This window comes from Rattus norvegicus, chromosome 6 (assembly GCF_021556685.1).
Source record: "Rattus norvegicus strain SHRSP/BbbUtx chromosome 6, alternate assembly SHRSP_T2T, whole genome shotgun sequence".
Classification (NCBI taxonomy): Eukaryota; Metazoa; Chordata; class Mammalia; order Rodentia; family Muridae; genus Rattus; species Rattus norvegicus.
Window position 1 is genome coordinate 99,038,347 of NC_141539.1, and position 22,597 is coordinate 99,060,943.

Sequence of the window (22,597 nt, forward strand, 5' to 3'; positions counted from 1 at the left end):
GATCAAGAGCCGGGGATTCCATGTGACAGAAAACCTGTCTTGCTTGGTTGAGTTGAACAGAAGCAATGTGTGTGGTGACATCTGAACCCCAACTCAGAATCCCACCTTAATCAAATTCCCTTAGCAGGAATATTTATTTATAGGCCGTCTCTCACTGTGTAGGTCTTGCTGGCTTAGAACTCGAAATGTAGACCAGGCTGGCCTGACACTTACAGAGAGCCTCTTGCCTATGCAGCCAGAGTGTGTGCACCACGCCAGGCAGTAAGGAGATTATAAATGCAAACGCTTGCTCCTACCCTACCTTGTCCTAAGCTTCTCTCCCCCATCCCCTTCCCTGCAGTCTGTCCTCCTCTTTACCAACCTTGAGGTCTCTCTCTGCCCCTGCTCATTTCCACCATGGCCGCTCTCACCACTCCGACTCCCTGAGTTCTGTGGTTGGCTATTTCAGGACAGTGAGACTGAGGGGCTGTGTGTCTCTATTGCTGACTTCTAAGCAGCCGCTCTGACATGTCTGCTCCTTGGTTCTGGTTCTGGGAGAGCCCTCGCTACTGGCTAGAGATTCCCTCCGTCTATCCTGTTCACTCTGTCTCCTCGAACCCACACGGACAATTTACAGTCGGTATCTTGGGTTCTCTATCTTACCTGTGTGCTCATCCCTGGTTTGTAATTTCAGAATGATTGGATTAAGAATTACCTGAGGGGCCTGGTGTGCGTGTGCGTGCTCATGTGCCCAAGCGCTTCTGAATATATCTGTAAGGGCATTTCTAGAGGTGATTATGGCATGAGGGCTCCGACTTAATGAGCGCATTTATCACTTCCTGGATTCATAACTGATGGCATTTGGAGGCTTGGAGAAGTGGGATGTTGGGGCCTCACTGTAGGAAGTAGGTCATAGAGGACGTGTCCTTGGGGGCCATGTTTTGCCCTTTCCTTTAATTATATCCCCCCCCACCCTGTAAGAGTTCTTGGATGCCCACCATGCCAGCACTCTTCATCCACACCCTTTCCCGCCTTTCTGTAATTTGGATTTTCCCCCTCCTGTCACCCCCTAAATTACTCCTCCTCCCTTTGTGAGCACACAAGAATCCAAGCTCAGCACGACTATGGTTTTCATTCTTGTGTGATTTCACTCACCAGCAGTCTCCCACCTCTACTAGACATTGAAATTTATAGTGTTATGGTTTTAAAAAAATATTTATTTTATCTAAATATGACTTTTTTCTTGTATATTTGCGTGTGCATCAAAATGTACCAGATCCCCTAGAACAGATGGTTGTAGTCACCATGTGGGTATTGGGAACTGAACTTGGGTCCTCTGGAAGATCAACAAGTGCTCTTAATAGCTGAGCCATCTCTCAAGCCCCCAGTCTTGAGTTCTGTAAGGAGACAAAAGAATCCAAGTCTTGGCTTTTCATTTCAGAAGCTGAGGTCAAACTAAAAGACACAGATTTGCAAGAACGTGGGATATTAAAGGATCTGCTTTCCAGTCTCTTAAGAGAGGGACTTTCTGGTCCCTTGAATGATGGCCTTCATCATTGTCTTATGTAGGGTGTGCATAGCTGTGAACAGACACCATGACCAAGGCAAGTCTTATAAGGACAGCATTTAATTAGGGCTCGCTTACAGGTTCAGAGGTTCAGTCCGTTATCATCAAGGTGGAAGAATGGCAGCATCCAGACAGGTATGGTTCAGGAGGAGCTGAGAGTTCTGCATGTTCTTCTGAAGGCTGCTAGGATAAGACTGGTGGTTAGGAGGAGGGTCCTATTGCCCACCCCCACAGTGACACACTTCCTCCAACAAGGCCACACCTCCTAGTAGTGCCACTCCCTGGGCCAAGCCTATTCAAACCACCACAATCCTGAAGACCAAGTGAGCTGAGTGAGGGCCCATGAGAGAACAACGGCCCCCACACCTATTTCCTCCTTGCTGGCAGAACCCACCATCTGCAACAGAAGCTGAAAATAACAGACACTTTTCCAGCCTTCGTCAGGCCCAGATTCATTTTCACCTCTGACAGAAAGAGGAGGAGCCAGGCATGGAGCCGCACTCCTTTAGTCCCAGCACTGCAAGGCAGAGGCAGTGGATCTCTATGAGTTCGAGGCCAGCCTGGTCTACATAGTGAGTTCCAGGGCAGCCAGGGCTACATATCAACAAGACCTTGGGGGTGGGGTGGAGGGTGGGGGTGGGGCATGAGACAGGAACCCTCATCCGGCCTGCTAATGTTAGAATGCTGTCCCGGGATTGAGGCTTTGTGCCCCACAGCCTCACTGCGACCATGAAAACAAAACCATGACTGAAGCTGGCAGAGGGGAAGATACTGAAACTCTGAGTCCTCACTGACATTGCTAAGTCAACTGCAGGATCATTCATTACCTCTGACTTTCTTGTTCTGTGACGTATGGTGTTCTTACTGTTTAAGCTATTGCTGTATGGTAGCATGTAGCCTACGTCATCCTATACTTGCTTAGAGAGAACCTCTGTTTCCACAAACAAGAAGTGGTGAAACACCCAAGCAGGCTGTGACAGGCTCATCGCATGTCACGTGACATGTTTGTTGGCCCACTCTGCAGAGGTCTCTTCAGCATGTAGTAGAGGAATTAGAAACCTGTTACAGGACAGGAAATGACTGAGCAGGTAAAGATGCCTTTACTGAAGCATGACAATCGGAGTTTGACCCCTGGGCCCAACATGGTTAAAGAGAGAGCTGACTGTCCACACGTTGTCCTCTGACTTCTTTCTACATGTGTGCTGTGGCATGTTCCCACACTAATAAAGAAATGTAATAAAAACATTAAAAAAAAAAAGAATAGTTGTCTGGTCTGTGAGAATAACCTTGGCGCTCTGTGGTCTTTCCTGTCTGTTGAGAATGGCATAGGCACATGTTTCCCTTCAAGGGCAAAGGAAAAGTCAAAGAGAAATAGACTCCTCAGGACTTTGGAGGTGGGTGACAGGGCAGGAAGCAGTGGCTGTCACATGCATGAACTGATAACTGGTGGCCATCCATGACGACAATCTTCATAATGTACCAGGAGTGTCTAACATTTTGACACTGTGATGCTATTATCTACAGAGTTCATGCTCAAGAACTATAAAGTCAAGATTAAAAGATTAAAAGTATCACATACACACACACACACACACACACACACACACACACACACACACATTTTTAAGTCAGTTTATCATTTTGTCTTTTACCGCATTCATATCTATCTTTAGTTGCACACGGCCTGTGGCTGTGTGGTCAATCCTACTATAGCCAGACGAGTCATACCATGCTGAGGACAGATGGTACTGATGCCTTTCAATACCCCGCCATGATACCCAGCGTTTACCTCCAAACTTGCTTGTAACCTCTCAGTGGGGAAGGAATTACCCCAGACAAACCTGGAGTCATGGACCTGACTGCATGAAATCAAGCTTCCTCACAACAGGTAGAATGGCTCCTTGGGTCAGAAGCTAAATTTGATTATACAGAAATTTTTTTTCTTGAACACATTTGGATGTGTGGATTATCTATCTTGTAGAACAATCAGTTTCTCTGGGCAATAAACCTCATATCAACTCTGCCCTCCTGACACTCTCTTCCTTCATTGCCAAGCCTTTTGAGAGACTGTCACACGTGGGGCCTCCCATCTTTGAAGTCCACTAATTTCTCAGCCCTTTCTAGCTGACTTTGGACTCTACTGCACACAGGTGAAACTCAGGCTTTGGGTCATCACTACCCCTCTGACAATTTAGAAAGACACCTTGATTAATGAGGAAAGAGCTTCACAAACGTTCTTTCTGGATCTTAACTGGTCAAATAGCTTAACTTGAAGGTTTTGAGCTTCAGGTAGGTCCACAGTTCTTGAAGCATTTAAAAAAAAAAGATTTATTTCTTTATTTTATGTACGTGAGTACACCTGTCCTCCTCAGACACACCAGAAGAGGGCATCAGATCACATTACAGATGGCTGTGAGCCACCATGTGGTTGCTGGGAATTGAACTCAGGACCTCTGGAAGAGCAATCACTGCTCCTAACCACTGAGCCATCTCTCCAGTCCTCTTGAAGCATTTTTAGTGGTCATTTCCTTTTCCCCAGTCAGCCTGTTTCCGGGTATTGTTTTGTTCCTTTGTTTGGGGGACCTACCATAGACGGTTGTTACAACTAAAACACGAACCTGGTGTCTGGGCTTCTTTAAATGTGCTTGAGAATCTCATGTGCTATACACAGATTAAAATGAGAGCCCCAGCCAGCAGAATATGGATGTGGTTCACTCTCTCGGTGTGACTCCCTCACCTACGTCCTGTGGACTGGCCAGAGAGGACTCCTTTGTTGTTCTCTGGAACGTTCCTTTGCCCACCTGGTCAAATGGCAGCGGATTCCCACTCTGCCTTACACCTGAATCCTGTTGGTGTCCACCATGCCTGGGATGATGCCCACTGGAAACCTTACTGTTTGGGTGGAATGAACAGCCTTAAACGAACCAAAGGCACCGCGCCTGCAAAAACAAACAACGAAAAACAAACAAACACAATGGCTTCCTGTGCTTAGGCTTTGAGTTTGAGCCACTTGATGTTTCCCCATGTGATGGTGGTTTCTCATTTGCTACTGGTCCCTAAATATAGCAAGGATCTTTCAGTAATTGGTTTCTAGCCTTCAACAAGATGTACTGTGAACAAACGCCCACAGGTGGACTCATCTGAAAGTCCTTTTAACCATGATGGCCCTTGAGGCAATGCTGATTGACTTTCTCTTCGAGCTGGTCCTTTAATACAAGTCATCTGAGCAGCCTGTGGTCTGGCTCTCAATTATCCACCCGTTAGTCGCCCATCCTGTTCACATCTAATTAGTTAATTGGCCATTTATTCACTCACTCATTAATTCACGCAGGTTTCCAGTTAGAGTCCTCCATTAACTTACTTAATAGAGATCTGATAGCCTATACTCACAGGGCTCTTTTTTCACCTTGGAGACAAAACAAGAGAATGAGAGGAGCGCCTGGCGAGAGTCTCTGTCCTCACACACTGGAGGCACCTGTGTGATCCTTGCTTCTCTCTCCTCCCCCTGCTCCCTACTTTTCTCCTTTCAGCTGAGGCTCAGGGTCGACATTGCTGGAAAGAAGCACCAGGCCTGGATGAAATGAAAAAGCAAGGACAGACCAAGTATTTGTTCAGCGGGCGAATAGAGCTGGTGAGAGACCTGGAGAGGAGCGGGCCAGATTGCTAACTGTGCTTTGTCTTAGAAAAGGATGCTGCTGCGGGCTGGGCAGGGCAGGTTCGGTGGCAGCGGGCTGACCAGGTTTGGTTTGGGTGTGGGGATGCCGGCGGGGGCGACCCAGCTGGCAGCCACCACGGGGCGCGGGGCGGCGCGGCGGGGGCGCGCGGCGGGAGCGTCTGTGCGCGTCGCGGCCCTCGAGCGCGCGGGGCCTGCGGAGAACGCGCGCGGCCGGGCGCGGCGTGGGTACCCCAGCCGCTGGCGGCTGCCCTGCAAACCCCCGATGCGACCATGGCGACTGACAGTAAGTGCGGGGTTCCCCGGGGGCGGGGGCAAGTCATCCGGGGTGGCAAGTTCTCCTCCCGCGCGCGCCTGCCTTTGTGCCCAGCTCGCGGGGGCAGCGACCGGGTACCCCATCTCCGGAGCCGGCCCTTGTCACCATGCTCATCACCTGCTATAGCTGACAGGACTGGAGAGGGCGGGAGGTCCGAGGACCCCTCAGGAGGGATGCAAGAACATCTGACTGGAGGGGACACTTGATGCTTGGAGGCACCGGGTCTGGGCCTCACAGCCCTTCAGGGACTGCCTCCAGGCCCACAGCCAGTTTTTACAGAGCTCGGTTTTGGGGCGCTGTGAGTTCAAGGTTCACTTGGAGCTCTGGATCCGATTGGCACGCCCTCCTCCTGGTGGGTGATCCCACTGGGCTCTGTTTTGGGGCCCAGAAGCCACCGACCTTGACTGGCTGCCATGGATAGTGACTGAAAGGGGCGTGCAGAGAGGGAAGGTTGAGACCGAAGACTGGAAGAGTTGGAAGGCTCCCTCCGGGCTGGCCTGCTGTCGGCATCTTGGAGTCAGTCTTTGGTGCTGACTTTGGAAATCAGGATCACTGCTAAGAAAACATTACATGTAGTTGTAACTTGACCTGTTAGTGGAACCTCAAAAGAAGTGCAGAGTAGAAAATCAAGTCACACTTGTCTTAGACTTAGCATCTAAAGGCCTCAGCAATAGTCATGGCACACAGTAGGGACTTCATTCGCTGAATGTACCATGTGACTACAGATGCCAGTTATGAGGCAAATTTGAGAGATAAGAGGGGACAAAGATGGATGGATGGTGAGGGTCAAACTTTCATTAATCTTCTTTGAAATGAATCATTATCCCCCCAAGAACAAAACTTGCATACAGTACAGAGGATGTGCACTTTTTTGAGTTAAAAGTTATGACATTTTCTACCTCCCAAGCTCCTCAATGGTGGGATTGTGGCCCTGTTCCCAACCTTACTGTGGCCTGGCTTTTGGATGTGAGGGCACAAGTCAATAACCCCAAGACTTGAGCAGCTGAGGCAGGGGGATGTCGAGTTACAAACCCTGTCTCAAAAAAGTATGTATGTACATATGTGTGAGCGTGCTCGTGGCAAGGCTGCCATACCCTGTAAGGGTCCATAAGTGGTGGGCACTCAAGAGGAATGGACGTGTGGAGCTGCTGTCTCATCTCGTATTCGCCATCATTTTATTGGTGTGGAGACACCAATGGACCCTCCCTGCTTTCAACAATGTAGTTCAGGGATCGGCCAGAAATTAGCTAATAGAGACACCCCATTTTGTTCTCAAATCTGCTTATATGTACAAAAGTGTACTCACTTGGGGAGAATGGGTCTAGGGGAAGAAGTGATAAATTTAGATTTTTATTAACTAGGAAATAATTACACTTGGCCTATTTGTGTAACTGGTAATTAACGAGTTCCAGGGATACAGAATGTCTATCTTCAGCTCTCAGGTAAGGAGATGACAGGTGAGAGGCAGGTGGGAATGTCGCAGTGAGTAGATGGCCTCACTGGGGTTCATCAAGCCTGGGCACAGTCTGCCTTGGTGTTTGCTGATTGCTTTTGTTCCGCATTTCACGCCTCCTTATGTGTCTCCTTGAGAGAAAACCCAGCTTTACAGCCAGGCAAAGTGCAGACTGTTGCGCTCTAGTCATTCTCAAAAGGGATCCAGAAGGACCTTCTCTGTGACTATGAGTATATGTAGGACATAGAGATTTTTTTTTTTTAATGTATTTGTCTGGAGAACAGTCTTCACATACAAAACAATGTGACCCAGAGAGACTGCCCTGTGTCCAGACACAAAGTCATGGATTGAAGGGCAGTTTCTAGAGAAGCTGAAGCCTCAATTGGTTTCCAGTAAGTTATTATGAAATGGGTAAGCACCTAGGTTTGCGTTGTAAGTGGTGTGACTCAGGTATTTTGAGCCGTGTTTGATATAATGGGTGTTTCCTGTCTGTATTTCCCATGTGGCATTTGTTGCATTATTAATACTTTTAATCAAGGGTCTTCATTTTTGAGTCACTGTTGCATGGTTTTTTGAGGGTGCGCGCTCATGTGCGCACATGGGGGGTGTCTATAATCCGCCTTTAAGCATACATTGAATTGAAGTGAGATTGCACTTCAGTTAAGAGTGTATTCTGCTCTTCTCAAGGATCCAAGATGAGCTTCCAGTATACATGTTGAGTGTCTCACAGTCATCTGTAACTCTGGCCCTGGGATATCCAACACCAGTCTGGTCTCTGAGGGTCTCTGAAAATACCCACTCATAGACACACACAAACACACATAATTAAAAAAAATAAATCTTTAGAAAAGAAAGCACTCAAAACACATTGTATAAAAGTACGAAATTGACAAAGAGCAAATAAAATATTATTTAAAAAAAAAGAAATAAAAAAGAGTAAATCCGCCAGGACAGCAGGCGTGTTTTGAATTGTTGGAAATGGCTAACTGAATTATGCCCCGGAAGTCTTGGGCAGTCTTTGAGCTGCTGGCTCTCTGGAGATGTTGCACATAAGTATGTTGTATCTCGAGGAATCCCCCTGGATTGCTTGGGTTCTTTCTGGTCTATTACATGGATGATCATGGGTCATTTTTGCCTGGTCCATCCAGAAGCTGACTGCAGCTAATCCACAGGCACTCGCTACCAGCAGCCATTCCTCCCTCCCTTTCTCTCAGCAATTGGCAGCTACTTTTATTCTCGTCTTTTCAACTCCATCAGCAATGTCTTCTCCTCTCAGTGTGGAGGGAGGTGAGCGAGCCTGGGTAGGAGGAGGTAAATGCAGGGCTCTAGCTGGTAAAGTCGGAGCTTCACTGCCAGATGGGTGCTAGACATGTTCTAGTAGAATGTGGTAGACTTTAAAAGAAAGTTGCCTGAGTGAAAATAAATTTATTATTGGGTAAAGCTATCTCCAGTCACGGTAATTATTGAGACATTTACAAGTGATGGCAACTCTACAGGCAAAGAGTTTTAGGAAATTAAAACCGACCTAGAAACTTGGAATATTCATTGGTGGTGGTGTCTTCTGCAGAAAACATTGCGTTCTAATGAACGCCACAGCAATAATCAATTCAAGCAAGAGTCGCCTGTGGCTCCTGAACCAGCGTGTAAAAGGTTGACGAGGAGCAGTGTGATTTTAGTCTTAGGTTAACTTGACTTGTTGAACTAGAATCATCTGAGGGGGCAACCCCAATCGAGAAAATGCTGCCCTGAGATCTGGCTGTAGGGTGTTTTCTTAATTATCAATTGATGGGGGAGGGCCAGACCCCTATAGGACACCCCGAGTTGGTCCTGGGTTCTATAAGAAAGAATTCTGAGCAAGCCATGGAGAGCAAGCTAGAAATAGCATCTCTCTGTGGCCTCTGCATTGGCTCCTGCCTCCAGGTTCCAGCGCTGTGTGAGTTTCTGCCCTGACTTCCTTTGATAATAAACAGTGTTATTGAAGCATAAGCAAAATAAGTCCTTTTCTTGCCAACGTGCTTTTTGGTCACTGTGTTTCATCACAACGATAGAAACCCTAAGGCAAACGGAATACTTAAATCCTTAGAGGAATTTCCTCTTGGATTTCTTGTTAACAGTAAAAGCGGGTAAATGGTAGTTTTACAGTAGACGGACCTGGGATCCATTATCTTAAATAGAGAATTGCAATGACCTGCTGTCCTGACATGAGGCTCTGGGGAAGGGCAGGATGCCACTTACGGAAAGATGGACGGCCTGATGCTAATCACCAGGAGCGGCCAGATAAACCCTAACACTGTAAATGTTAATGTCCGGGGAGCCAGTGGAAGCTTTATCTATGCTAAGGAGACAGCTGGGGCAATGGAGGATTTGAGGTTAAAGCCTAGATCAGGAGCAGCGATGCTGTAGTAGTGTTGTGATCGCTGGAGAGATGTGAAGATGGATTATGTTAACATGGGAGGTAAATAGCACCAATGTCGAATTTCACGAATTTTATATTTTTATTACATTTAAAAGTGGAATGCATTTCTTGTTAGGGAGAGGTGAAGTACTTGGAAGAGGGGACATATTTGCAACTAAATCTCACATGTGTTGAGGAAACACAAATATATATGTATGTTTATAAGTATGCGTGTCATAGGTGCAAGAAAGGGCAAATTAGCAGGATGTCACTTGGTAAGACTAGCAATTTCTTCTTGCAATTTTGGGGCTGTTGATTTGTATCCTAGCTATTCTAAACTAGTGTCTTAGAGTTTAATTTTTGAAAGGTTCAAAATTATGGACTCCTAATTGCCATAATCTTTCTTATGGAAAACGCTATATGCACTGAGAGCTAATGAACCCCATGTAGCCGAGTGTCTCAGCTTTAACAAGTTCTCTTGTTACAGCTATTGCCACACTCCTAATTACTACAGGCGTTTAGAAAGCAAGTCCAGACATGGTTACATTAGGTGTTGTGAGGCATCCGTGAGCTGTGTACACACTTCCTTTCTGTACTGGGCTTCTCACACCTAAGTAACACTCAGTAAGATGGCAGCCTTAACGTGTGATCAGTATCATGCACTGGCAGCAAGAGGTCTGGGAAGTTCGATGCTGTGAGATATGTGTGTTCAGGTGTCAGTGTGACTACGGCTGGGCAGTTATCACCAGTGTGAAGGAAAGGTCTGAGAGGTCGCCGGTTCTTGCCTTGTTTTTTCAAGCTCCTACTTCTTCTGCTTTTTAAACCAAGATGAGATTTTAGAAGAAAACATAAAGAAGGCTTGGAGACAATATTCTGAGCTGACTACTCTAGCTGATGTTGTAGTCGCAAAGCATCCTGGGAGTTAATTGGCAAAGCAGTTTTTCACGCTGTTTGAGTTCGATCCTGCTTGTTTTAATTTCTGCTTGGCATTTGCAATTGGTATGCACACTGTCACGTTTTCATGACTGACTTGACTCTCTGAATATGGAACTCGTCCTACATGTTTCCTGACAGCAATGGGCCAGCTCCTCTAGGAGGACTAGGCTTCTTCCTGAGCGTAACAGGTTTGCATGACATTTATGCTTAGGTCATTACAGTGTCACTTAGTCCTTGTTATTTAGCACCATGTATTGATAAACACGTGCCTGAGATTCCACTTAGCCACAGCTATCTGTACAATAAACCAGACAGTGATAGATCTTTCTAGGGCAGTGGTTCTCAACCTTCCTAGGTCCGTGACCTTTTAATACAGCTTCTCATGTTGTGGTGACCCCTAGCCATAAAATTGTGTTGCTACTTCCTAACTGTAATTTTGATTCTGTTATGAGTTGTAATATAAATAAGTTTGTTTTCCAATGGTCCTCTGTGACTCCCATGAATGGGTTATTTTTCCTCCTAAAGGGGTTGTGACCCCACGGGTTGAGAAGCTCTGTTTTAGCGGAAGGTTGAAAAACTCTGTTTTAGCGGTTGAGGGCAGTATCTGAAGCACACTGTGAAGTTGTGCTCGGGTCCCTGCCTATGAAGGATGCTGCACATCTCGTGTTAGGGGGTTTACAGTGGTGGGTGGATGCCATCCCTCTAGAATGGATTTCTTTTTTAAATCGATCAATTTCCAGTTTTTAGCAGCATAGATTTTCATATTGTCAGAAGTGTGATAGTCTTTGGATTCTAATTTTAGGAATGCAGCAAGTCATACTTTGTAGTTTGACTCATTGTGAAGGTTAAGATTTATAAGATGGTTTTTATCCAAACCCTTCCTGAAAACTCCCCTGGTGTGTGTTGAGAGAACAGTCTGAACACAAGCTGCCAGTCTCTGGGTTCTCTGGCATCTTGGAAGCCTGGGTTGCTCAGTCAAGTGTAATGAAGTAGAAAGAACTCTGCTTGGTGTCAGAGGGGCCTGAACTATGAACTCTTGACTCTGCCACTTAGTGGGTTGATTTCAGGCGAGCTTCCCTCCTAGAGAGCCTTGCTTACTGCACTCCTGGGAGCTACAAGAGTAAATGAGGTGGTGCAAAGCTCCGGTCACATAGTAGGTGTTAAATAAACATCTATTTGTTCCCGTCCTACAAGACACTTTCCATAGCTTAAACCTAATTTCATAATAACAATCCAGAAATAGGGTACCAAGTGATTAATTCTATTATTGTGAGGAATATAAAATGAAGACCAAATGTTCTGTTCAGAAATATAAGACTCTGGAACAAACCACGCAAGGTGCGAGCTCTAGATTTTAAATAGAAGCATTAATTATAGTGTTTTCTTCTCCCGTGCTCATTGTTTTGTGTAAGTATGTTTGTAATGTGCACCATATGTGTGTGCACTTATGATGCATGTGCTGACGGACACAGATGCTAGTGACCTTGAGAAAGTTCAGCGTTGGGCTCTGAGAGGATTCGCAAGTTTTGGGAACTTCTCTGCTGATTGAAGTTGCTGATCTCTTTGGATTATGACCCAGCCTTCTTCTGAGTGTGTACCATAGGACTGGATGGGTTCTGCTTCAGGGTACCTCCTCAATTCCTCACCATCTGTCTCTGAAGTCTCATTAACGGACCCTCCAGTGGTGTTGGTAAGCATGAGGAATTGTTAACTGTCCCGTTATCGAGCATTTGCAAAGGCTGTTTCTTCTAGTAGCGCTCATGTGACTTTATCTGCTTGATGACTCTACTGGTCTGGATCTTGTTCCTTTAGGTCTTGCTTCTGAGAGCAACCCATCTCTCCTTAGAATTTGGCGGTGGCAGGCCCTGTCTTCACATTCCTGGTCTCTGCTCCCTCCTCTCTTCCAGCTCATGCTTGAACTCTGTATTTCCAGTCTGCTTTCTTCGTTGGTTTTGTGATTCCTTTGTGTTTTGGTAGAGACCTGTGGGGCTATCATCTCAGCTTTGTGGAGTAGCTAGGTCACCTGCGGCCAGCCCTCCATAGCAGACAACACAGAGAACAACCCTCTATTTCTCCACCCCGGCACCCTCTCCTTGCACTGTTTAGAAGTATAATGCATTGTGTTTCATAATTGATCATTATCATAAAAAATCAACTCTTAAGATTTTAGTGGTAATAATTCAAAGAGAAATGCTTCCTACATTGTTATTTTTCATTGTGCCTGCATTGAGTTTGCTCCCATGTGTTGTCTAAGGATTATTATTCTAGATTTCCTGAGAAGGTGCTCTAAACTCGAAGGGATCTAGACACCAATCTAGATCTGACTACTTCAGATACCCCTGGGTGTCATACCACTGACCAGATTCTTTTATAAACAGTTTTTGGTGGTGTCAGTGGTGTTTGTACCCAGGGCTTCCCAAGAGTTAGGCAAGCACTTTGCTGCCATGGTACGCACCCCAGCCCAGCTGATTGAATTCCTTTAAATGGCTGACTTTGGGTTTAGAATATGAAAGCACTTTAAAGAGTTTGGACAGTAAAAACTGATGTATATTGTAGTTCATAAAACTCTGGAAAATCTTAATTTTCATTGTGATCACTTGAAAGATGGTATACAGTTTAAAAAAAATCAGGTGTTGTCAGTAGTTACCTGTGATCAAAGATCATTAAAAATTGAGTTCCACCCTGGAGAAAAACATTACAAAGTAAATTGGCTCTCACTAAATGAGTAGAAAGGGAGGAGGTTGACTTTACTCTATTTAAAAAGGATATCTCCACTGGGGCCCAAATGACATACTGTTCTCTTTTCTTTTTTTAAAGATTTATTTACTTATTATATATAACTACACTGTAGCTGTCTTCAGACACACCAGAAGATGGCATCAGGTCCCATTCCAGATGGTTGTAAGCCACCATGTGGTTGCTGGGATTTGAACTCAGGACCTCTGGAAGAGCAGTCAGTGCTCTTAACCACTCAGCCATCTCTCCAGCCCATGACATGCTGTTTTCTCATTGACATCTTTGCCACATCTCTCATCCAGAAGTCATTGCAAATCCTTCCATAGCTCTAAATTTGCATTACTTTTTGGACCTTATTCTTGCTTATATCTTCCTCCAGGGAAATAGCCACAATTATGGAGATTTCTTCATTTTTTTTAAAGTAAACATAATGGCTTACTTATGGTGGCTTCTCAAATATTTGCCTGCCAGATTTCACTTACGTGTCTACTGGAAGGAAACGCCATCTCAGGTGGATCTTTGAACCTTCAGGGAACTGAGGTTGTGGTCCTGAGATGTTTAGATGGTCTGTGAGGTCAAAATTATTTTCTTTTAAAACATTTTTAACTGATTATTTTACGTATGTGAGTACACTGTTGCTGTCTTCAGACACACCAGAAGAGGGCATCGGATCCCATTACAGATGGTTGTGAGCCACCATGTGGTTTCTGGGAATTGAACTACGGACTCTGGAAGAGCAGTCCGTGCTCTTAACCACTGAGCCATCCTTCCAGCCCAAAATTATTTTCATAGTAATTAGATGGATTTATCTTGTCACTCTTAGAGTACACCACATGGGACATAAATGGTGGTGTTCTTTCATGTGACAGCCAGAACAGGTACATGTTTATATTTTTTCCATGTTAAAAACCTCTGTTTTAAAATATGGCAACTATTGAAAAATAGAACTCACAACAATTGTACATAAACACTATCCTTTTTTTTTTACAAACTGACACAAGCTAGATTTAACTGGGAAGCAGACCCACAATTGAGAAAGTACCTCCATCAGATGGCCTGTAGTGCATTTTAATGATGGATGTGGAGGGACCAGCTTTCTGGGGACAGGTGGTCCTGGCAGGCTGAGGAAGCCATGGAGAGCAAGTCAGTAAGCAGCATTCTTCCACGGTGTCTGCTTTGGTTCCTGCCTGCAGGCTCCTGACTTGAGTTCCTGTCCCGACTTCTCTCAGTGGTGGACTGTGACTTGGGAGTTGTTAAGAGGAAACACACCTTTTCCTCCCTCAAGTTGCGTTTAGTTTTATCACAACAATAGATCGCCGAATTAGGACAGACACTTAATTAGTTTGACATTCAGTTGGAAGTATTCATACACCGCTTAACTTCTTGATGAGCCTCAGGATGCAAAATCGTAAAGATGAACTTCAAAAAAGATTATCAGGTTCTGTTAAAGTTTTGTATGTACTTAATTTCTGTTTATTAACTTATATTCATCAAATTAAAGTAAAATTGGAGAAAAAATTCATAATGATGAGGTTCTTGGGGAAACTTTAAAATTTCAAAGTACCAAAGGGCTTTAGAACGTAAGTTTGAGAACCGCTCACTTCTCCTATGGAAATGTGGTTGAAACAAATCTCTCTTCTGCTTCTCAAAAACCTAGGTCTGGTTGTCTACACACATTTGAGAAGGAAGGGGGGCTATAACTCAGGAATACATTTTACGGGAGACCCAGCTCTTGGTGTTTGAAGGAGGGAATGATTTTCTTTACAGACAGATATTCTAAACTCCAGTCTCCAGTTCTCTTGAAGACATAGCATGCAGAAGTTTAGCCGTCAACATCTTGTGATTCTAGGTGGTGAGGAGTCTGTTAGCACTCCACATCCAGGACAGAATCTCTTTACCCCAAGGAGATGCAGGTGGTTCCTAAGCCCAGAGCCTCTCTGCTTTGCTTTCTCCATTGATTAAGCAAGGTCTTGGGAGTGCAGTGGGCAGCCCCAGCTGAACGCCATTGTCTGCAAGGCTATGCATCAGGGACTTGGTCATTCATACTTTTCAAGGCTGAAAGTCCAAGGTTATGGTGACAGCAGCAATGTCAGTGTCTGGTGAGGCCTTTCTTTCAGGCTTATCGATGTCTCGTTGTCCTCCATATCCTCATAGCATGGAAAGAGGAAAGTAGGTTACATGAAAGTCCCTCTTACAGAGCCACCAGTCCTCTAGGATTAGGGTCTTCTTTATGGTCACATTTATCGTGAATAGTCTCTCTCCACCCTCTTTTCCCAGGTTTTTCAAAAAAGGATTTCTCCATGTAGCCCTGGCTGTCCTGGAACTCATTCTGTAGATCAGGCTGACCTCAAACTCAAGAGATCCACCTGCCTCTGCCCTCTCCTCAGTGCTGGTATTAAAGGTGTGGGCCATAGTCCGGATCTAAATTATCTCTTTACATAATATTACACTTGGAGGTTTTGGAGGTTAAGGCTTGAATGTAAGAGTTTTGGAGGACAGATTCAGTTCACAATGCTTAGCAGCTTTGAAACTCAACTCTTTCCACGGCCTTCTAACTACATCTCCCATTCATACTCCTCACCTGCCTTTACTTCTAAGGCAGCGGTTGCTTTCCTCCCTGTACAGGATGCTGATGGCATAAATGTTAATTTCCTTTGTTTCACAACTCCCTGAGTTGTTCTGCCTAGTCCCCCACAGTCTCGTGTATTGTTCAAATGTGACCTTTCTACTGGTAGACTTTCAAGATCATCGACCATATTCATTACTTTCCTCTTAGTGTGATAGAACATCCAGACAAAGGCAGCTTCGAGGAGAACAGGTTTATTTTGGCTTTGCAGTTCCAGAGGGGCAGTGTCCATCATGACCAGGAAGGCTGGGCGGTTGGACCACGAGGCTGCCTAGTGGTCAGGAAACAAGGCTAATCACATTTCATCCCCACACAGGAAGATAAGGGGAGCAGAAGGTGGGGCCAGGTTAGTGAGCCTCAAAGCCCGCTCCAGTGACTACTTCCTAGCAAGGATTCACTTCCTAAAGGTTCTATAACCTCCTTAACCACAGCAACCAACTGGGAACCAAGTGTTCAACCACATGAACTTGGTTCATATGGTACTGGAGACAGGTTATGTTCAAGCCACAGCGCTGTCGAGCCTCTGTTAGCTCTTCTCCCTGCTGAGCCTGTCTAGTGAGTGGGAAAATATTATATTTTCTCGTTCTGGTATCTCAATTTTTTTTTTTTTTGGTTCTTTTTTTCGGAGCTGGGGACCGAACCCAGGGCCTTGTGCTTCCTAGGTAAGCGCTCTACCACTGAGCTAAATCCCCAGCCCCTCAATTTTTTCCTTATTGTCTCAATTTTTCTGAGACTTTTTTTTGTTTCTGCCCAACCTAACAATATGCTTTACTAGAAACATGTTTGGTTCCCCTTTTACGATAAAAGTTATAAAAATAGAATCCCAACAAACAATAATACTAAAAAATCTTGGTTTGCTAAACTATATCTTATGTATAATTGTGTATCATCTGACAAGGTGTGATTATTATGGTTTATTTTTTATATCACATACTTAGTACCACATTGGCTTGTAAATAAAAGCTCATGTAAACCAAACTTTTTGACTTGGTCCAAATTAATTTTGTTCATAGTAAAACTAAAATGTACACACACACACACACACACACACACACACACACACACACACACACACACACTGAAAATGGCTAATGGTCTTGAATCTTTCTTTGGAACTTAAAATTCTAAAATCTGCCTTTTAGGACAAGAAAGACATAATCATATGGTTCTGGTTAAGACGTTCTCTCCTTGATCCTTACCCAACTCTGGTTCTACAACATGTTCCCTGTTGCTTGAGGGTATAAATTAACTTTAAGACATGATTGCTCCTCTTCAAGGATATACTTTTTTCCTATCGGACAATTATCCTTTCTTAGATAATAAAACTGTCTGTCTTCTAAATGTGTTTTGTAAGTAAACACACACACACACACACACACACACACACACACACACACACACACACTTTAAGAATTGTAAGATTTTTTAAAACCACTACAGCCTCTTTAAAGAAACAAACAAACAGAACAAATGGAGTTTTCTAGATCCTCTGCATGAGCAGCAGGCCTTGTTAGATATTAATTTTCCTTCAGAAAAGAGGGAATGACCCTGGGTTCGGTCCCCAGTTCCGAAAAAAAGAACCAAAAAAAAAAAAAAAAAAAAAAAAAAAAAAGAAAAGAGGGAATGAACAGGCTATTGTAGCCTGTTATATACAGTTGACATGACTTTAAAATGTCCTCATTCATACTGAGTAAAGGCTCTTCAGCGTTACTGGTTCTGGGTCACCCACAGTCCCATCTGCCCCCTTCCAATCCTCTCTAATAAGTCCAGTAAGCTCACTGGTCCCCAGGTCCCCGGGGTGAGTTTTGCTTTGTCACTGGGACTTAGGAAGAGGACACAGATATTGCTTAGTCCTCCCCTTTCCCAGGGCGAAAATTCTCACAACAGATAGTAAATTCGCTTATTAATACTATTGTTTCATGGCATAAAGAAATTTTAAAAGTGTTATAAGGATAAAAAGATAAATTATTTTGGTAAAGAAGGATTTGCGTTTGGGATTAACATAGATGGACGTTTACACTATGGAAAAAAAAAAACGAAAGCTTTTGTAAGTTATGGCACCTGAGTAGGTAACTGAAGGAACATAAATCATGAGAATTATAGATAATATATATGGCATCGTTTCTAAGGTTTAAGAGCAATACTTATGAGAACTAGCTAAATGCATGTCTAATCAAAGTTTAAAACAATTTGACTGTTGAAATATTCTAGAGTAGTTAAAAGTACCCGATGAGTGTAACTGCTGTGCGTGTTTGAGGACCACACTTGAAATCTTCTACAATGTAATCAGAGACACTGAAAGGGGAACCTTTTCCCCCTCGTTTCCAAGGGCTGTGAAGTCCCAGGGACCGCCAGTCATCTCTAGAAATGTTCTGCAACTGTGAAAGTCACCTATTCTCTTGTTGAGGGAGGCCATGGAGACCCCACTCATGATTCCTAATGGAGTCTAGTCTCTAAAAAGGAGGGCCAACACAGAAGAAAGACTTCCATATGGCTCCAAGGGAAGTCACAGCCAGGCCAAGGAAGGCCTTTGCCTTACCCTCACATAGATGGACAACTGCTAAAAGAAAACCTCAGGAAGCCAGATACCTCACAAGCCCGAGTGACCCCTGAGGACTGGATTCTTGACTGGCCTTGGCTAAAAGTATTTTGGCCACCTTTGTGGTCTTAAACACCCACCAGGAAAGCAAGACTCAAGATTAAAATGATCTGTATGTCTCCTCGACAATTGAAGGGACTGTGTCCTCAGACATTCTATTTGACTATAGCAAGTGGCATTTGGACAATTAATTTGCCATTAAGGATCCTCTTCTTGATGTGTATTATCCAGACATGTGACGAGACTGGTCTTAGCACCTCAGTGCCTGTCTACAGCTAGGAAACATGCCTATCTTCTTAAATGCTGAGGTTGGATTTAAAAGCTCTATTTACCAACCAAGGGACACTATCTATCTATGGAGGGGTACTCCTCACAGCTGTAAGGTGCCTTTCTGTCCAAACCACCCACGTGCCCTGATTAAGGGGGCTGCCAGATGTTCTGCTGTCCAACTCACAGGTCTGAGAAATCACTTGGGATATCCAAGTGGTGTCCTTGGAGCATTGCTGGAACACCCTATAAAAGTGACTCAGTAGGATTCTATTTTTTTTCTTAAATTGTTAATTAGATGCCGACTTCAAGTGACAAAGCTGCCATGTGTTTCTGCAGGAGTCTGATGTGACGAACCACTGGTTGCCTTTATTTTACCTTTCTATAGGTTCTGGTACATGGTCCAGACAGTTGTACAACTGAATTTAACCTTACCAGGCAAAGCTTATGTTAATCCTGTTGTAATTTTTTTTTAATTAGCTTTACCTCTCTCTGTTTTTAAGATTTATTTTATGTACAGGAGTACACTGTGGCTGTCTTCAGACACACCAGAAGAAGGCATCGGATCTCATTACAGATGGTTGTGAGCCACCATGTGGTTGCTGGGAATTGAACTCAGGGATCTCTGGAAGAGCAGTCAGTGCTCTTAACCACTGAGCCATCTCTCCAGCCCGGACTCTACCTTGTAATGGTTGTAACAAAACAGTGAGAAAAATAACCAGTATTTTTAACCCAGGGCAGTCTGTAGATGGTTTTCTTGAATGTTATCTTCTTCCAGAAAGGGTGAACTATTTTCTTGACTATGCTCTCAGTAATAGTTATAATAGTACTAACAGTCTAATTTTTGTGCGTTACAAATACTATGTCACTCATGTGACACACTCAAAGGTTGCAGACTGCCACCGAATGGACCATTTATGTTTGGGATCTTTACCATGTTGCTTTTTATTGTGTCTCTGTAGCTAGATCCGCCCCCTTTGTTGGTTTGAAGAAGTTAAGAGATCTGTGATCCCAACCCCCTGAAGGCAGTTAGGATGGTCTCTGAAAAGGTGACTAGTGGGCCATCCAGCTCATCCCGCTGTTGTGTGTAGTTTTAGGCTATCTCTGCCTTTATTCCGAGAAAGCGGCTGCGTCACCAGCCCCCTCCGGGCTTGTCTTGAATCTGAGAATAAAAGACACATACAGTTTGTTTCTTTTCAACTTGCCTTAGGACACAAGGCATGCCCTTAGTAATATTTTTATCTCCGCTCCTCCCACCTGCCCTAAACTTCAGTGGCTGGTCCCACCTAGCCCGTGTCAAACATCCATGACCACCCACCTGTAGCAGTGACCACAGGCCCCAGCTCCTCCCGAGACCTCACATGGCTACTGGCTTCTTCCTCCAAAGCATGGCAGAAAACCTTCCTCTCCTTCCTTGTGTCTGTCATTTCCTCCTGGAACCCGGAAGTCCTGCCTGTACCCTCTGCCCAGTAATTGGTCCCTGGCTTTCTTTACTGACAGATCAAGAACCAATTGGAGAACAGGACTTTAAAATCGGAACCGCCCCCTTCATCCCTCTGATTGTCAATCTGGGCATTTATTTTTTCAGGTCTCAGAACCGAAAACAACCAGACTGAAGGCATCTTTGCATCAGTCTCTGTCTTACCAGCTCTCAGAACACCTTAAAGAAATCTCAGATCAGCTTAACACCCACCCTTCAGGGTCAGCTGTGTTGGCTGCTGCACACTGCAAACTTAAAGCCTGGCTCTCCTGCCTATCGCTGAGATCTCCCAGCTATCACTAAGGATGGAATTCATGCTGCTTCCCAGGAACAATGCTGACTGATTATAGGTGGGGCTCAAGCACTCAGGGACGGACCAGACAATGTAACCACAGGCTATGGATGGGTTTTCTATTCTCTTCCACCGTGGCTCCTCCCCATGAGGTTGTGCCCTGCTTATTATTCTTGTCCTGAGGTCACCCCCCTGTACTTTACATGTTTGACTTATGGGCACAACTCTTCTAAAACAACCAGACGTACCCCTATACCCAAATGGGAATTTTCTATGTAGATGCTGGTGGCTTTCACCCTATAACAGTTTCATGCGTTCTTGAGACACCTGTAAGAGTATGTATTGGGTCCTGTGGAGGAGCTCTGGCTGCACGGGAGCTTTGTCCCTTTCGCCCCAGACCAGAATAGTTCTTTACACCAGCCCTCTGTTTTCCCCTGTTCCCTTCCTTTGATGCTGTCTAGACTCTTGCTGCTTCAGCTATGTACTCCCGCCAGAGGGACTCACCAGCGTCACTCCAAATGACTGGATCTGGAAGGAACCATCATTTTTAGCATTCTTTTACTTCACCTGTACTACAACCCTTGGCTTCATTCAATGCCACTCTTCCTTCACCCCTGCGATGGCGCCCCTCCATTGATAAAGTTCAAAGTAACCATTCTACTGGCTTCTTACCGCCACTTACTTCCCCAACTGCTGGTTCTGTCTGCCCACTAGGGGTCAGCACTCCTGCTCCTGCTCTCTGGTCACTGTGGACCCACACCCTTCCTAGGCTATGTCTTTGTATAATGACCAGCTCCTTCCCAGACCCTGCACCCCGAGCAGACCTCCCAAGACAACTCTGCTTTCTCCAGCCTTTACCATTCACTGCTCTTTCCCAATCAAATGTTGAGCTATCTTTCCCCTCCAACTTACCAACTCTCCCAGCATCCTTCCCGTTCTGCCACAGTCCACCCTGCCAGATACCCACAGCTCTTCCAGACTCGATACAAATCCTTCTCCTTGCCCTTATCGAAAGTTCCTGTTGATGGGCACCCACCTCCTCTTACTGGGTCACTCTGTCTGTCCCAGTCCCCCAACCCCCACCTTCCTTAACAAATCCTGATTTATTCTGTAACATAATCCTTTGTTTTCAGCCCTCTAACAATGCTTTGAAAAAAGTTTCTCCAAGAGTACATGATGGCAATCACATGATCCATCATAGCTGATCAAGTTAAAACTCTACTCCTGCAAAGTGACCAGAAGATTCACCTTTACTTTATTTTTCTTCCCTCTGTCCCTCCTCCCTCCCTCCCTCCCTCCCTCCGTCCCTCCCTCTGTCCCTCCCTCCCACCCTCTCTGCTTTCCTTCCTTTCTCTCTCCCCATTCCTTTATTCCTTTATTCCTTTATTCCTTTATTCATTTATTTATTTATTTATTTATTTATTTATTTATTTATTTAGAGACAAGGTCTCACTATGTAGCTCAGGCTATCCTGAAACTTACTCTGTAGACCAGGCTGGTCTCAAATCACAGAGATCCTCCTGCCTCTGACTCCCAGGTGCTGGGATTAAAAGCTTGTGCCACCACATCTGGTGAGGACCCTCTTTTTCCACAGTCTCTGAACTACCCTCTCCAGAGATGACCCTCCTCAGCTTGGAACAGCTAAGAGACTTCTTTTTGTTCATTTGTTTTGTTTCTGTTTTCAGGGTCTGCAATGATAAAAATGCCCTGACTGCAGAAAACCAGAAGGTTCCCTGAATCATTCATGCTGTCTTCTCTCATCCGGGTTCAGTCTGCCACATCTGTATCTGTGAGAACCTTTTGTTGAGACAGACAGTTTCTCACAAGAGCCTACTTTGCTCGAGTGAGCATTTCCAAAAAGCAGGGGGTTGTAAATTTCTCAGGAAAGTCTTAACCTGGGTAGCCCTCCTCAGCTGTATCAACTTCCACATCTGTAAGCCTCTTACCCATCCATCCCTCCCGACTATCTTCCTCCACAGGAAAATGGCTTCCCTTCCCTGTGTGCTGTGCTAATAAATACGGTCACATTGTTGAGGTCAGTCTCTGGTCCTGTCTTGCCTTTTGTTTCTTTGCTCTGCACTCCTAAATCCGAGACTCAAATGTAAGAGTTTCACATCTTCGGGGCTGGGGATTTAGCTCAGTGGTAGAGTGCTTACCTAGGAAGCGCAAAGCCCTGGGTTTGGGCCCCCAGCTCAAAAAAAAAAAACAAAAAAAACAAAACAAAACAAAACAAAACAAAACAAAAAAAACCCAAAGAGTTTCACATCTTCTTTCACTT

At 44.8% G+C, this 22,597-nt stretch overlaps 1 protein-coding gene and 1 long non-coding RNA gene across 5 annotated transcripts in view; one reads left to right on the forward strand and one right to left on the reverse strand.

Moving 5' to 3' along the window:
* Positions 1 to 4,909: 4,909 nt before the first annotated feature.
* Positions 4,910 to 22,597, forward strand: part of Syt16 (synaptotagmin 16) — a 250,862-nt gene continuing 233,174 nt past the window's right edge. For 2 of the 4 annotated variants that reach the window (NM_001428632.1, NM_001428636.1), the window contains 1 exon segment: positions 4,910 to 5,177. Coding sequence is in view for 1 of the 4 variants with exons in the window: in NM_001428635.1 (NP_001415564.1) it covers positions 5,493 to 5,505 (13 nt within the window). In the remaining 3 variants the exon portion in view is untranslated. 4 annotated transcript variants of the gene reach the window in all.
* LOC134479220 (uncharacterized) lies at positions 19,468 to 19,981 on the reverse strand. The gene is made up of 2 exons (NR_190442.1): positions 19,866 to 19,981; positions 19,468 to 19,709 (listed from the first exon to the last, which is right to left on the reverse strand). It is a non-coding gene; the product is annotated as an uncharacterized LOC134479220 (long non-coding RNA).